Below are 17,585 nucleotides of genomic sequence, written 5' to 3'. Positions count from 1 at the left end.
TGTTGCAGTAGTGTTGCAGTAGTATTGCAATAGTAGGTTGTTGTTTTACAGTTTGATAGTTTTATTTGCAGTTTAATAGTTTTATTAACATTTTAATAGTTGTATTTACAGTTTATTTTGGTCGTATTTTGGTTTATTTATTGTTTAGTTTGGTCGTTTTGTTTACAGTTTAATAGTTTTATTTACAGTGTGATAGTTTTATTTGCAGTTTGTTTACAGTTTGATCGTTTTATGTATAGTTTGTTTTACCGTTTGATTGTTTTTAACAGTTTGTTTACAGTTTAATGGCTTTATTTACAGTTTGATAGTTTGTTTATAGTTTTTTTTCCCAGTGTTATCGTTTATTTATAGGGGTTTTTTTAACAGTTTTATCATTTATTCATAGTTCGTTTTACAGATTGATAGTTTTATTTACAGAGTCCAACTTCATTCTGAATCAGAACACAATGACCCATTAACCCTTTAACCTCCTGAAGGACCGTGACCTTGACTTGTCCCAGCAGCTTCGGGAGCTAGAAGCTGCTTTTTAACCTCCTCTACCACAACACAACCCACAGCAAAGCAAATCGAATGATGGGAATAAAAACTACATTTCAATCAAAACAAACAACATTTATATCCAGTGAAAATAAAATGGTAACTAAAATACCTCCAAAGGGTATTTTATAGTGCAAGGCGTCAAAACTAGTGAGAAGTCAATTGATTGGTTTGCATCAGATCTGAGCTTCATTTCATTCTGAAGAAATGATTCGAGCGAATGTTTCCAAACAGGATGGAACAGACCGAGCTGAGCAACAAAGACAAACAGGGATTGAAATGATTCATTAATAATAACAACTATTGATCTGGATCTGAGTTGTGCGTGCGAGCCACCACAAGCAGGTCCAGACAGAGACGCCAACTGCTCTTTAAGCTCCGTGATGGGGGTCCATGTTCCTTACTGTGGCTCTGGTTCCCTCTGGACGGAGGCTCTGAGAACTGGACCCGGTGCCCGGACATCACGCCCGCGGACTCGGAGCGGACCGCGAGCCGCCCGCTGATGCACACCGTGCGGTCAAATCCTGGTGGGGAGGGGGTCCTGGTCCTGGTCCTGGTCCTGGTCCTGGGTGTTAGAGGGTCCACACGGTGCTGCGGTCTCCCGGACACGGAGCCTGAAACTCTGCTCACTGCAACTTTTAAAATCCAGACCGCAGTGACGTCACTATATATATATAAATATTATATATATATATATATATATATATATATATATATATATATATATATATATATATATATATATATATCATTATTATTATTATTATTAGATTCAATTCATTGTCATTGCACAGAGTACATGAACAAATATATAAATATATACAAATATAAAAAAAAAAAAAAAAAAAAAAAAAAATATATATATATATATATATATATATATATATATATATATTTGTTCATTTAATTCTCTTTTTTAATGATCAGGCCGATTTAGTATTTAATAAGTTCATTATTTCTGTGTTTTTTTTTAAATGATGATGATGTATAACGTCATATCCAAAAAGGGCCACACATTTTAAAACGGATGAAATGCGTGAATATTGTTTGGATCGTTCGTCTGTTTTATATTTCTACAAAACATATCTTTCCTATAAATATATATTTTATATCACAGTCTCTTTTCCACATTTGATCCCTTTTTAACAGATCTGCTTTGCGCACTGGTCCATTTTAAACAATTTCCATCAGGAAAAATATTCACAAAGTCTGTTGTTACGGTTCAACTCAAACCACCTTTTATTTCACGGCACCTGGGTCGAAGGCTGGATCCCCGCGTTCCAGCGCCACCCAGCGGACACACGCACAACATGCAGCAGGTCCTGGCTTTGAGAAGGATCGTATTTATAGGATGTATGACGTCATGTCCAGCGTCGCATGAGTATCTTACGTTTCCCTGGTTTTGACCCTAATCAGCACATTATGTTGACCGTGTTTCTTATTTGCTCCAGTTCTTTCAGGGGTTGAAACTGAATAATTAAACATTATTACAAGTTTGTATTTAATGTTCAGACGGAGACAAACCATCAGAAAATGAACTCCAAAAAAATATAAAAAAACAAACCATCAGTTCACACCGTTTAAATATAAATATATAAAAAACACAATCAGATAGTACACATTCTATATTTTATTATTTTCTATATTTATCATAATTATTATTATTAAATAACATTATATAATATTTATAATAATAATAATAATAATAATAATAATAATCATCATCATCATCATCATTATCATTATCATCATCATCATCATTATCATCATCATCATCATAAAAGCTACAGGATCTTCAGTGCACTGCACTTCATTCTCTTAGAAAACTTATAGTATATATAAAAACTTATTGTATATATAAAACTAATTGTTTATGTGTGTGTGTGTGTGTTGTAGTGCGGTCATATGACAAATAAAGATTCTTAATTCTTAATTAATTCTTAGAAAACATTATCAACAAAAGTCAAAACCAGTCCCAACAAAGTCCCAACCAGTTCCCCCCGGACCGAGACCTGCGCCCGGACCTGGTCCCTCACATGGTTCCGTTCTGCTCCAGGTACATCTGGGACAGGGAGGCCGCCATGGAGCGGGCCAGCTCCTCGTCCCGTCTCCTCTGGACCTGCGCGTCCCGGCACCAGAGCTCGTACTCCGGGTTGGGGGCCCTGTGGTCCAGCAGGGCGTCGTAGTGTCCGCTGCTGAGCCAGCTGAGCCAGATGCAGGGCCGCTCCGGGTCCTCCTCCCCCAGGCAGTGCAGCATGGTGGACACGGTGGGGCTGGCCCTGCTGCCCCCGGTGGTCAGGTGGATGTTGACCCGCAGCATGTGGCTCATGGCCAGGAGCTCCGGGTACCCGGCCCAGGACCCGTCCTGCGCGGCTCCGATCAGGAACTCCCCCACGTCCCCCTCGATGATGGGGCTGAACTGGACCAGGTGGTCCGCGATGTGGTGTAGGGTCTGCTCCCGCAGGTCCCGGTACCGGCTCTGGTCCCCGTAGACCGCCCGGCACACGGCCCGGTACAGGCAGTTCCCGTCCGGGATGATGTGGAACCGGAACTTGTTCCTCCGCTGCAGGTACTGGTTCTGCTGGTCCACCTCCGCCAGGTACCGGAGGACTTTCTCCCCCACAGAAGCAGCCTGGTCCGGGTCTCTGGGTCCTGTGTCCTGGGGGGAGCTGAGAGTGTAAAGGGGTTGCAGACCTTCCGAACTGAGGGAGGGAGAACCTGGAAGTCCAGTTCCACCTGGGACGGACCGCTCTTCATCCTGGTCCTCTTCGGTGCCGAAGCCGCTTTCCGCTTCTGGACACTCGGAGAAAAGTTCTGATCCGTTCCTCAACTGGACCAACAAGTCCTCCATCAGGTCAGGAGATGTGGTCCGGGACCCCCCGGCTCCGACACAGCGACGGACCAGGATCTCCGCCCTGGACACGAACTGAAGCGGCTTGATGGACAAGGAGGGCATGGTGTCCTCCGTGGGATCGGGCTCTGCTGGTCCTGGTCCCTCGTGGGGCTCTGCTGGTCCTGGTCCCTCGTGGGGCTCTGCCTGTCCTGGTCTCTCCTCGGATGGGGACCTGGCTCTGGTCCTGCTGCAGGTCTCGGGTCCACTTTGTGAACTTATCAGAACTTGGAGGAGGGGTCTCGGGTAGTGGGTCACTGAGCTGCTGTAGATCCTCATGTTCCTTTATACCGGACCCCCCTACCCGGACCCCCCGGACCCCCCCCCCCCTGTCCCGGAACAGTGACCACAGGCTCTAAAAATACCCCGAGACTCGGACGTCAACACGGAGTCTCCACGGCGCGGACTCTGCGCTCACGCTGCGTCACGGACGCGGTGTCGTCCTTCCCTAATTTTAGTCCTGGTGAGTGAAACTGGATCTTGTGAGCTTCCGGGTCTGGGTCCTGGGCCAGGGACCAGGATCCAGGGTCCAGGATCCAGGGACCGAGTCCAAGGACCAGGGACCAGGGACCAGGGACAGGGTCCAGGGTCCAGGGACCGAGTCCAGGGAACTGGACCCAGGGACCAGGGACCAGGGACCAGTCCAAACGTGGAAATCAGGTGCGTCACCGCCGTGCGCATGCGCGTCCCCGGGGCGCACGGTGGGGACGTCACTTGGGAATGTGAAGATTTTGGATTTTTTAAAATATGATCCTTTGATCTGGAGAACAAAGTACGATTGAGGGTTTTTTGTTTGTTTGTTTGTTTTTTTATCAGATATTATTCATTTTTATCCATTTTTTAAAATCAGTTCTTATCAGATATGATCAAATTTGATCATTTTTTCCCGTTTTTATAAATTTTTTTTATCATTCTTCATCAGTTTTAATCCCTTTTTTAAATATTTTTTTCAGTTTTAATCCATTTTTATCAGTTTATATCGATTTTTATACATTTTTTATCAGTTTTTTCAAATGGGTTTTTAATCAGTTTGAATCATATATTATCATTTTTTTATCAGTTTATATCACTTTTCAGGTTTTTCAAATGAGTTTTATCACTTTAGTCATATATTATCCATTTGTATCAGTTTTTGTCCGTTTTGATCTATTTCTATCAATATTTATCCGTTTTTATCATTTGTATCAATTTCCATCAGTTTTATCAGTTTATTTATTAATGATCAATCGAATTATGATCAATCTATTTATCCATCGATCAGTTCTTCTATGATACCATAACACTTCATGTATCTTTGCTTCTCACCTGAATCTCTTCATTGTAGTTTGTGTTAAATGAAAGAATGAATGAGTAAATTAATGAATAAGTGAATGTATGAATGAATGAATGAGTTAATTAATTATTGAATTGAATTTATTATTGGGTATGTGAATGAATAAGTGAATGAATGAATGAGTGAATAAATGAATGAATGGGTGAATGAATTATTTAACCAATATATGAATGAATGAATGAATGAATGAATGAATGAATGGGTGAATAACCAAAAGATTGGGTGAGTGAATGGATGAGTAAATTAATGAATAAATGAATGAATGGATTAATAAATAAATGAGTGAATGATTGAGTGATTGACTGAGCGAATGGATGGATGAATGGATGGATGAATGGATGAAAAGCTGTCTCTGAGTTCCACCAAACAGGCACGTCTGCCTGGGACGGGGTGTGCGCAGTGTGACCCTGTGGCCACCAGGGGGCAGCAGCGCGCCTACCGGGTGTTTCAATGAGCGTCCAGCAGGGGGCGCTGCAGGGCGTGGTCAGCCTCCCCCTGCACTTCTCCTGGCGGTCACTAGAGGGAGCCATGGGACACAGATAGAATGCGAATGTATGACGCGTGTGTCGCACGCCGATGACGTCATCGTGTTTGTCGCGTTTCACCGCCTCATCTGCTGCAAACGTTTAAAAATACAATATATAAAATATAATAAATACAATTTATATAAAATATAATAACTACAATATATAAAATATAATAAATACAATATATAAAATATAATAAATACAATATATATAAAATATAATAAATACAATATATAAAACATAATAAATACAATATATAAAATATAATAAATACAATATATATAAAATATAATAAATACAATATATAAAATATAATAAATACAATATATATAAAATATAATAAATACAATATATAAAATATAATAAATACAATATATATAAAATATAATAAATACAATATATAAAATACAATATATAAAATATAATAAATACAATATATAAAATATAATAAATACAATATATAAAATATAAGATATAAAATATAATACAAACTATATATAATATATAATATATAAAATATAATAAATACAATATAATAAATACAATATATAAAATATAATAAATACAATATATAAAATATAATATATAAAATATAATAAATACAATGTATAAAATAAAATAAATACAATATATAAAATATAATAAATACAATATATATAAAATATAATAAATACAATATATAAAATATAATAAATACAATATATATAAAATATAATAAATACAATATATAAAATACAATATATAAAATATAATAAATACAATATATAAAATATAATAAATACAATATATAAAATATAATAAATACAATATATAAAATATAAGATATAAAATATAATACAAACTATATATAATATATAATATATAAAATATAATAAATACAATATAATAAATACAATATATAAAATATAATAAATACAATATATAAAATATAATATATAAAATATAATAAATACAATGTATAAAATAAAATAATTACAATGTATAAAATATAATAAATACAATATATAAAATATAATAAATACAATGTATAAAATGAAATAAATACAATGTATAAAATATAATAAATACAATATATAAAATACAATATATAAAATATAATAAATACAATGTATAAAATATAATAAATACAATATATAAAATATAATATATAAAATATAATAAATACAATATATAAAATATAATATATAAAATACAATAAATACAATGTATAAAATATAATAAATACAATATATAAAATACAATATATAAAATATAATAAATACAATTTATAATATATAATAAATACAATATATAAAATATAATATATAAAATATAATAAATACAATATATAAAATACAATATATAAAATATAATAAATACAATGTATAAAATAAAATAAATACAATGTATAAAATAAAATAAATACAATGTATAAAATATAATAAATACAATATATAAAATACAATATATAAAATATAATAAATACAATGTATAAAATATAATAAATACAATATATAAAATATAAGATATAAAATATAATAAATACAATATATAAAATATAATATATAAAATACAATAAATACAATGTATAAAATATAATAAATACAATATATAAAATACAATATATAAAATATAATAAATACAATGTATAAAATAAAATAAATACAATGTATAAAATATAATAAATACAATATATAAAATATAATATATAAAATATTATAAATACAATGTATAAAATATAATAAATACAATATATAAAATATAAGATATTAAATATAATAAATACAATATATAAAATATAATATATAAAATATAATAAATACAATGTATAAAATATAATAAATACAATATATAAAATATACTAAATACAATATATAAAATACAATATATAAAATATAATAAATACAATGTATAAAATATAATAAATACAATATATAAAATACAATATATAAAATATAATAAATACAATGTATAAAATAAAATAAATACAATGTATAAAATATAATAAATACAATATATAAAATACAATATATGAAATATAATAAAGACAATGTATAAAATAAAATAAATACAATGTATAAAATATAATAAATACAATGTATAAAATATAATAAATACAATATATAAAATATATTATATAAAATATAATAAATACAATGTATAAAATATAATAAATACAATATATAAAATACAATATATAAAATATAATAAATACAATATATAAAATACAATATATAAAATATAATAAATACAATATATAAAATACAATATATAAAATATAATAAATACAATGTATAAAATATAATAAATACAATATATAAAATATAATATATAAAATATAATAAATACAATATATAATATATAAAATATAATAAATACAATGTATAAAATATAATATATAAAATATAATAAATACAATATATAATATATAAAATATAATAAATACAATGTATAAAATAAAATAAATACAATGTATAAAATATAATAAATACAATATATAAAATATAATAAATACAATATATAAAATATAATATATAAAATATAATAAATACAATATATAAAATATTATAAATAAAATATAATAAATAAAATGTACAAAATATAATAAATAAAATATATAAATTATAATAAATACAATATATAAAATATAATAAATACAATATATAAAATACAATAAATAAAATATATAGAATATAATAAATAAAATATATATAATATAATAAATAAAATGTAATAAATAAAATATATAAAATATAATAAATGAAATGTATAAAATATAACAAACAAAATATATAAAATATAACAAATAAAATGTATAAAATATAATAAATAAAATATATAAAATATAATAAATAGAATATATGAAATATGATGAATATAATATTTGAAATATAACAAATATAATATGTAAAATATAATAAATATAATATGTGAAATACAATACGTAAAACTTTGTAAATATAATTATGTAAAATATAATAAATATAACACGTAACATTTAATACATATAATATGTAAAATATCATATATATATGTAAAACATTACAACTATAATAAGTAAAATATAATACATATAATGTATAAAATCGAATAAATGTAATTCATAAAATACAATACATTTAATACATAAAATATAATAAACATAATACGTCACATATAATAAATATAATTTGTAAAAGATAATGATTTTTTCTATGTCACATTAACATCCTGCAAAGACATCACGAACATTTATATCAGAAATTGTTTTTTAATTGTTTTTTATTTTATTATTCCTGTTGAATAAGATACAACTTTATTTAACTTTGCCCTTATCTGTGATTAGTTTCATAATCATTATATATTTTATTATGTTTTGCTGATTTTATTGGTTAAGTAGAACACTATAACAAAACACAAACAGAAGGTCCAATATTACAGGAATATCTAATTTGACTGTTTATGTTAATCATGTTCCCAGAATAGTGGAATTTCGGCTAGTTTATATAACGGTGATGTATTGTTAAAATAATAAAAACCAAGGTTAAGTTTATGTAGAAATAATTTGGCCTTAAGAAATATAAACTTCACTAAGTATGAGTTACAATAAAAAATAAAAACAAAGGTGATATTTAAAAATTAACAGCAAAAATGAGGGTAACACCGTGCACCGTTGGCACGGTGCTCCGGCGGGTTATCTCTCAAATAGGAGCCTTCTGTGTGGAGTTTGCATGTTCTCCAGGTGCTCACATGGGGTTTCCTCCACCTCACGTCAGTAAGGACCCCCACCAAAAACATGCACCCATCATCGTCTGACCAGCGATGGACACTTATCACCTGGTTCCCGGGCGCGTCCACGTATGCTGCCCACTGCTCCTGGCTGTGCCCCCGGAGGAAGGACAAGCCAGGATGGGTCAAGAGCAGAGGATCCATTTCACCGGCCACCATCAAAGCATGTGTGTGCAAGCATGTGTTGTAGTGTGGTGTGTTGCGTGACGAATAAAGACTGTTTCTTCTTTCTTCTTTAAAAAACACTGCTTCAGACCTTTCTACAGTTAACATCAATATAATTTTTTAACTTTTTAAAGTTGTCATTGCTGGTGGAAAGATATGAAAATATGTAGATTACACTGAAACTATTCTGCAGGTGTAAAATACTTCAGGGAAAATTATTAGGTCAATAATTATTATTATGTACATTTTAATTCATTATTATTACTAGTATTATTATTATTGTTATGTCAGTTGTAAACCATTACTCGTATTATGTAAACTGAAAATTATTATTATCACGTAAATTTAAAATTATATGCAAATTATTCTTAAAAGCGACTCATTAGTTATGTATATGTATATATGTTACTTTTTAATCATTGATGTTGAATGCATAATTCAATCTCTCATCAAAGCAAAACAGATTTCCTCGACAAATAAAATGTTTAAAAATATATGAATATATAATAAATAAAATATATGAATGGATTAATTAGCTAAGTTCTTACAAAAAGCAGGCCACAATAAAAAATGATCAAAATTGATCAAACTCAGGAAATTAAGCATAGAATAAATAATAATAATAAACAGTAGAAACACGGGGGATTACATGTAATGAGAAAAAAAATAATTGAACCACCAATACACACAAAAAAACCTCCTCAACCAGAGTAACGTGCGCACTCGTACTCCGTTACTTGCAGCTGATCCGTCTCTGTGACGTCACCAGTTCGGTGGGGGGCGGGGCTTGCGGTTGTTACGTCACACAGCTGTCAGAGAGCTGTCAGCCAGTTCATCAAACACACACTGCGGGGACGCGCGCGGCTCAGGTGCACACGCAGCGCGGAGCGAGAGGAGAAGAAGAAGAAGAAGGAGAAGAAGAAGAAGAAGGAGGAGGAGGAGGAGGAGGAGGAGGAGGGAAAGAGAAAGAAAGAAAGAAAAGGAGGAAGCAAAGAAAAGGAGAAAAAAACACTTTGTTCTGATGGACCGAGCGGCGGCGGATCTGACGCAGGCGCAGTAGGAAGCTCCGCAGCGCGTCGCGACCTGACACAAAGGATCCAACCTGCGATGAAAACTAAGAAAGGTAAATAATCCTCCTGCTCTCCCTGCGGCCCCGCAGGGGGGCCCGGTCCGGGGGCCGGGGACTCCCCGGACCCCGGCTCCGGTGGGGGGGTGACCGGACCGGGCTCGGAGCCTTTTGTTCGGACGGAGCATGTGGAGCGGCGCAGCGGGGTGAAGCGCCGCGGAACCCGGATCGGGGCGCCGCGCGTCGCCACGGCAGCGGCCGCTCCGGCCGCAGGGAAAAGTTTGGAGGAAGAACAAAGTTTTCGTTGAGTTTGGGGGAGAACCGGGGGCCGAGCGCGCGGAGCGGCGGCAGAACCGGGTCCGCTTTGAAACAGTTGGGACTCGGAGCGCCGAGCTCTTAAGGTGGACCCGCGCTGCGCGACCCCCGCCAGGGCGCAAAAGCAGCTTATTCCGCGGTGGCTGCTTGAGGCGGAATCGGCCGCCTCGACGTGAGTCGCTGCTCTGGTTGGAGTTTGTGCGGCGGAGGGTCCGTTGCGTTCGGTGGTTTTAAGGTGGAAACGTCGCTGCGCGGACTGTGTTTAAGGTAGAGAAGCTGCACCAGGCGGCGTTATCAAGGTGGGAAGCGAGTATCATTGGGCGTTTTAAGGTACATATGTGGTGATTTAACGGTGGTACAGCAGTATTCCTGGGTGTTTTAGGGTAGAAATGTCGTAATTAGTGTTTCTTTTTTTTTTTTAAGGTGCAAAGCAGTATTTTGGGGTGTCGCAGGGTGGTAAAGCAGCACTAATGTGTGTTTTTAATGTTGAAATGTAGTATTTAGTGTTTTTTTTAAGGTGGAAAAGCAGTATCAGTGCGTGTGTGTGTTTTTAAGGTGGCGCGGCAGCAGCAGCCTGTGGAGCGGACCTCGTGGTGCGGAGCAACAATAGAAGTTGCTCCAAGTTTCGGCCAAACTTCCCAGACTCCGTCCCCGCTCCGGCCCCGAACCCGCGCTTTGCGGCGCGGTTCCGTCGGGAGCGGCCGGGATTGAATTTGAGCGGAGGAAAAGTCCATTTGGGCGGAGGAAAAGTCCATTTGGGTGGAGGAAAAGTGCAGTTTTCCCACTTTCCCAACAAAGAGCCGCGCGAGCCTTTGTTTGGTCTGCAACAGGTCCGCGCGCACAAACACGCGCGCGCGCTCAGTCGGTGACGTCACTGAGCCGCTGACGTTCCGCATCCGTTTCCTCAAAAGTTTTATTTGATCAGAAAAGTATGAATGTATTTGTGATTAAACCCCTGTTTTATAAAACTGTTGCGTTGTGGCTCGAGGGTGAACATGACTGATGTGAAATGTTTTATCATCGGAAAATTAAAGCTTAAAACGGGGGATTTTAAAGGGACATTCCGCTTTTTGTCTCTGACACGGATCACGTGGTCCTGGTGACAGCTGTGACGCATCAGCTGAGATCAGTTTGTTTACGTTGTGTGTTTGTTGATCGGCGCAGTAAATGCTGCGCTGCGTGCTGCCGAATCCTGGTTTGCATCTGGTTTTTCCAAACCTGGTTTGGTTTGATCACGTCTGTCTCCAGGATCAACAACTTTTAAGTGTCGTCAGTGTGCGACAGTTTAATCATAATTATAATGAGCAACAAACCATCCTGTGCGTAGGGTCTTCACATTTATATATTCTGTATTTTTAAAATATTTGACTTTCTGTTGTCTTTTCTGACTATTTGTGTACATTTGCCTAGTTTTGATTTGTGTTGAATTATTACATTAACTTTTGTTCTTTGTTATTTCATTGTTGTTTTATTTCAAATGTGTATATATTTGTCCAGAATCCTCAGAAGAAAGGCCCCAGTACCCGCCACAACAAATTCCTCTTTTATGTGAATCAGATCAGGCCGGTCCCCAAAAAATATAAAACATAAAATTAGAATAAAACAAAAAAGGTGGAGGGGGAAAAAAAAAATGCACCTGGATGAATGAATTGATTCTCACCCATCTCTAAATATATATGTTTACAAATGAATTGTTGATAGAATGATTTAATGTTTATTTTATTTACATTTTTGCGTCATTGACAAATTCCATTTTGTTATTTTTTAATAACTTTTATTATTATTATTATTATTATCTTTTACTTATTTGTGTGTGTGTGATGCTGCAGGCCTGCCGGTTCTCTCGGCGTCGGACTCGGACTCTGACGGCGGCGACGCCCCCCTGGACCTGTCGTCCTCTGGGGGGAAGCGGCGGCGGCGGCGGGGGAACCTCCCCAAGGAGTCGGTGCAGATCCTGAGGGACTGGCTGTTCCAGCACCGCTACAACGCCTACCCCTCGGAGCAGGAGAAGAGCCTGCTGTCCCGGGAGACGCAGCTCTCCACCCTGCAGGTGCCTCCTCCACCCGACACCCCAAATCCGCCCGACGCTGGGACCAGGGTGTCTGCAGGACCTGAGAAAGTCCTAAAAGTTCACTTTACTTTTTTTTTTTTTTACAAATTCGATGCCTAAAAATTCACTAAATCGCCTCACATTTGAACTGATGGAACATTTAGTCAGATTTGATTTATCCGTTTGTTTCTTTTTGTCAAAATCTTCTCGAAATGGGTCTTCGAGGGATTTAAATCTAACCCCGATTCCTGCAGACACCCTGATCAGTAACTTCATAACGTCATCTCACTCAACCAAAAGAGAGTCAAACTGGGCCTTAAACTGTGAGAGAAGTTGTTATTATAATTTGGGTCCAGCCTTAATTGTTCCGATTTTTGTTATTCTCATGATTTTTGAGGCTAAAAGTGTCTGGAACAAGACGGGCGCTAGCGCTCCAGACACGGTCGAAGTGTCGTTGGAGCCGGACGTCCCAGACATCTCGGGGTTGAAGTTTAATCCATGCCGGTCCAAATACGGAGCAGGAATTAGTGGAAAAACGGATTCAATTTTACGGGAAGTAGCCGAACCCTCGTGCTTCACCGACACGCCCAACATTTGAAGACTTGTGGCCAGGTGGTGCAGCGAGACGAGTTTGTGGAGTAGGACGCTTTGTGACATCATCATCCAATTCCTTCTAAATGTGCAGGTTGCCATTCAGAACGTCCGTTGGCACCGGGCGAGGTGCTGGGCGCAGACTCCGTTGCTCTGTAGTGGTTAGCGGTTACAAACTAGGCGTGTCTACTCTGATGAGTTCATGTCCCCGGAACGAATCGGAAAAATAGTATCCCCAAAATTGTTAACAATCTGGTCACCACGTGGCGTCCACCCGGCCGTGGGAATGAATGATGTGTTCACATACGAGGAACGCGTCGGAAAAATTGAACCCGTGAAATTGTTGTCATAGAAGTCATAGAAAGACGTGAAGGTTTCAAAATGTAATATGTCACTAACACGACTAAAATGGGCCACGTGTATTGCTGCCTGCAGCTGTATTATTATGATTATTATTGTTACACAACAGACATTCACTTTATTCAGAGGATTATATCATCACTAACCTGAAGCCTACACAACATTCAAGTTGAATAAAAATACTTTAAACGGGTTGTATTAAGATGAAACATAAATTTAGAAAGAAAGAAAAAAGAAATTAGAAATCTCCGTCTCTAGAATTAATAAAAAACGAAGCTAATGTAAGACAGTTATGACGACTAGTTTCACTGTTTACACGTGTGTGTGTGTGTGTGTGTGTGTGTGTGTGTGTGTGTGTGTGTGTGTGTGTGTGTGTGTGTGTGTGTGTGTGTGTGTGCGCCCGCTAAAGTTTTATATTTATAGAGCAGAGCAGATTGGAATCAGGACAGAGTGGGTTTTGGCAACGTGCTCACACGCACACTCTGCAGTAAGCCCAGTCAGCTGTCAGCCTGATGACATCACTTCCTGTCTGTAACGACCGACAGAAACAGTGAATCTCAGCGCGTACACACACACACACACAGTGACATGGGGGGGCGTGCACGGGGGCACTTGGCTGAGGCACGGAGCAGGAATCCCCCCTTCTCCCCCTCCAGCTGTCTGGAACAATGCAGCGTCACTACTGAGCCGAGCTTTACTGGAATAAAGAGCCAGTTTGTCATTTAATGAGTCGTTCTGTTGGGATGTAAAAATAAAAATGGATTTAAAAGCGTTATTTCTAATACTTTTTTTTAACTAAGGACCCTTTATATGAGAGGAATTAAAAAAATAAAAATAAAAAATTTTCAAAGTCGCAACAAATAATTTGATCTTATTTCTCACACTTCAAACTCACACCGAGGGAAATGTAAAATACACAATATTAAAAATAATGTAATTAATGTCTAAAAGGGGATTATTTCGTATGTATATATTGCATTAAAAAAATCATATTTCTAAAAATCATGGATCTTTGGTCTGATCCAGGATCTGAACCTTTATTGCAAATTAAACCCGAAGTAACACTTGTCACTCAAATATGAATACCGTCTGACTTGAAAACAGGAAAAACACAGATTACGTTGATTTGAAATTTTATAGTTTATTAGTTTTAAGCTGTTTTATATTTTTATATCTATCCAAATTGTGATATAAAAATATCAAAGATAAAAAAATATTTATTTTTGTCTAACCTCTGGCCCTGATCGTGGTCCTGGTCTAACCCCTGGTCCTAGACCTAGTCTTACCCCTGGTCCTGGTCTAACCCCTGGTCCTGGTTCAAACCCTGCTCCTGGTTCTGTTCCAGGTGTGTAACTGGTTCATCAACGCCCGCCGCCGCCTCCTCCCCGAGCTGCTGCGTCGTGACGGGAAGGACCCTCAGCACTTCACCATCTCCAGGAAGGGGGGCAGGGGGGGAGAGGAGGGCCCAGCGGGGGACGAGGGCGGCGACCGCCGGGAGCTCCACCCCTCCGGCTGCAACTCCGGCCCCCCCGCCGCCGCCGCCACGAGGAAGGCGGCGGCGGGCCCCGCCCCCACCCGGCCCTCCGTCATCTGCCACACCACCATCACTGGCCCGCCTTCCGCCGCCGAGCGGCTGCTGGAGCGGCTGCGGGCCTCGTCGCCCGTGGCGTCCACGCTCACTGGCGCCCCCTGCGGCGCCGAGGGGAACCTGAGCCCCCGCAGCGGGCTCTTCAACACCCCGCCACCCACCCCACCGGACCTCAGCCAGGACTTCAGCGGCTTCCAGCTCCTGGTGGACGTGGCGCTCAAACGGGCCGCCGAGATGGAGCTGCAGGCCAAGAGGCTGGTGTCCTAGAGGAGGGAGGAGCCCAGAGACTAGCCCCACCCCTTCGATGGAGGGGAGGGGCTTAGAGACTAGCCCCGCCCCCATCGTAAGGGGGGGGGCTTCATTTCTACGTGGGGGGGGGGGGGGGGGGGGAGCCGAACAGAGGAGGACGTTTAGTTGTTTTGTTTTTTTTTGTTTTTTTTACCGAGCAGAGAAACGTGTCCAGTGCCTGATTTCCTCTTCCTGTCTCTTCCTCTTTCTATTTGCACAGGGACCAAAACGCCGCCTGTCACGCCTCTTTTTACCTTTTTTATTTTTATTTTTATTTTTTTGTTTTTGTCGTTTTTTTTGAGAACGGAGTTTCCCTCCGACGATGTCCGACGCACGCTTCCTGTCCTACATTTCACACCAGTTTCTGATTGGTTTGCACACTACGATGACCACGCCCACTACTGCAGGAAGGGTCTTTTCACAATAAGAGTCTAGTTTTGTTCATGTTTCCTATTTGTCATTTTCTGTTGATGTTGTTTTTTGTTTTTTGTTTTTTAACAAACTTCTGTACATTGTTGTTGTTGTTTTTTTTTTTTTAAGACAGTTTTTCTTTTCCTGCGGAGGGAAGTAGCAGCGGCCAGTCAACTGGAACTCCCAAAACACTAGAGCGCGTCTGGAGGACGTTTTACTTTATTCTTTATTCTTTCCACAGAAGCATTTCTGAAATCACCAAAATAAACAGCAGAACCATTTTTTTTTTTTTTTTTACGTATCGTGTGTTTAGTGGATGTGACTCGACGCCCGACGATGTGATTTCTTCTCAAACTGTGCAATGTTTGTGGCGCAACGCGGTCACACGACGCAAAATAAAGTTCTGTTTCTTTTTCTACGATGGGCGTGACTCGTTCCTGTTTATAACGAGCCGCGACGTACCTGTACCTGGGGGGCCTCCAACCTACAGTACCTGGGGGCCACTGGCCAGGTTGTCTTCCACTGGCGAAGAGGAGCCAACTGTCCCACTTCTAGATTTTGTATTTTTTTTTTTTTACGGTGTTGTGAGTTGTCTCATGATTACATTTAAATAAACATAATAAGTACATATATTTCTATATATTTTGTTATTTTAATAAATAAAATATGAAAATAAAATCATAGCGAAAATATTTGTTATATTTTATTTTCTGGAAACGTTTAATGAATTATCAATAAATTGATTAAGCATTGTGATTTTGCCGAATGGGTCAGGATTTGGTCCCCGGCCTCCGCTTTGAGGCCCCTGCTCTAAGTCAACGTGCGAGGGGCCGTCTGGGACCAGATTCCTGCTGGAGTCAGAGCAGATGAGAGGTTCAGTTAGAGAAGAGCTGTTTAGAGAGGTTATCTAGTTGGAAAGGTAAGTTACCTGTTTGGAGAGGCTAGTTATCTGGTTAGAGAGGTTATCTAGTTGGAAAGGTGAGTTATCTGGTTAGAGCAAAGAGTTAATTCTGACCGAAACATCCGACCAATCAGAGTCAGAGTTGCTGCTGCTGGAGCGTCAGTGTTTACGTCACAACTCACTTGTTGGAATACCTTCACACCTGAGTCAGGTGTTGGCGTGGTGACAGACGTTGCTGTGGTGACAGGTTTTGCCATGATGGAAGATGGTGGTGGTGACGGACATTGCTATGGTGACAGGTGACGCGGTGACCGACGTTGCTGTGGTGACAGATATTGCCGTGATGACAAATGTTGTTGTGGTGACAGGTGTTGCTATGGTGACAGGTGATGCATTGACAAACGTTGCCAGGGGGACAGACATTGATGTGGTTACAGGTGACGCGGTGACCGACGTTGCTGTGGCGACAGATGTTGCGGTGGTGACAGGTGTTTGCCATATTGACAGATGTTTTCGTGGTGATAGGTTTTGCCAGGGTGACAGACGTCGCCGTGGTGAAATCTGCTCCGTCGAAGGTCAAGGGTCAGGGTGAGGGGGTCCAAACCGTCTATCAGACTGTAACCCCAGCCCCCTCCACCCTGCTGTGGTCAGGCTCCTCCATGATGGATGTGTGTGTGAAGCTCCAGCAGAAAGAGTCTAATTACGGGGTCCGCCCTGAGGAAGGAAGATGGAGCTCACGCGCCTTTTCATCTCCCAAATTACAGCCACAAGCGCGTGACTCCGCCTCCGCAGGAAATGAACGTCCACGCCGTCGGG

At 38.1% G+C, this 17,585-nt stretch overlaps 2 protein-coding genes across 2 annotated transcripts; one reads left to right on the top strand and one right to left on the bottom strand.

The window, feature by feature from the left end:
• Positions 1–1,788: 1,788 nt before the first annotated feature.
• On the bottom strand, positions 1,789–3,706 carry otud1 (OTU deubiquitinase 1; the record flags this gene model as incomplete). The annotated part of the gene is made up of 1 exon (XM_080020067.1): positions 1,789–3,706. One exon carries the CDS (start codon positions 3,704–3,706, stop codon positions 2,570–2,572), a length of 1,137 nt encoding a protein of 378 aa, XP_079876193.1. The 3' UTR covers positions 1,789–2,569.
• A 6,380-nt stretch (positions 3,707–10,086) lies between these two features.
• tgif1 (TGFB-induced factor homeobox 1) lies at positions 10,087–15,457 on the top strand. Its single transcript, XM_080020066.1, has 4 exons — positions 10,087–10,322; positions 12,410–12,630; positions 14,927–15,095; positions 15,147–15,457. The coding sequence occupies exons 1-4, from the start codon at positions 10,307–10,309 to the stop codon at positions 15,434–15,436; spliced, it is 696 nt and encodes a 231-aa protein (XP_079876192.1). The 5' UTR covers positions 10,087–10,306; the 3' UTR covers positions 15,437–15,457.
• Positions 15,458–17,585: the final 2,128 nt, after the last annotated feature.

Source organism: Zeus faber (assembly GCF_960531495.2).
Source record: "Zeus faber genome assembly, chromosome: 19".
NCBI lineage: Eukaryota > Metazoa > Chordata > Actinopteri > Zeiformes > Zeidae > Zeus > Zeus faber.
The sequence above is the reverse complement of the archived record's forward strand: the minus strand, read 5'-3'. Positions and strand labels throughout refer to the sequence as shown.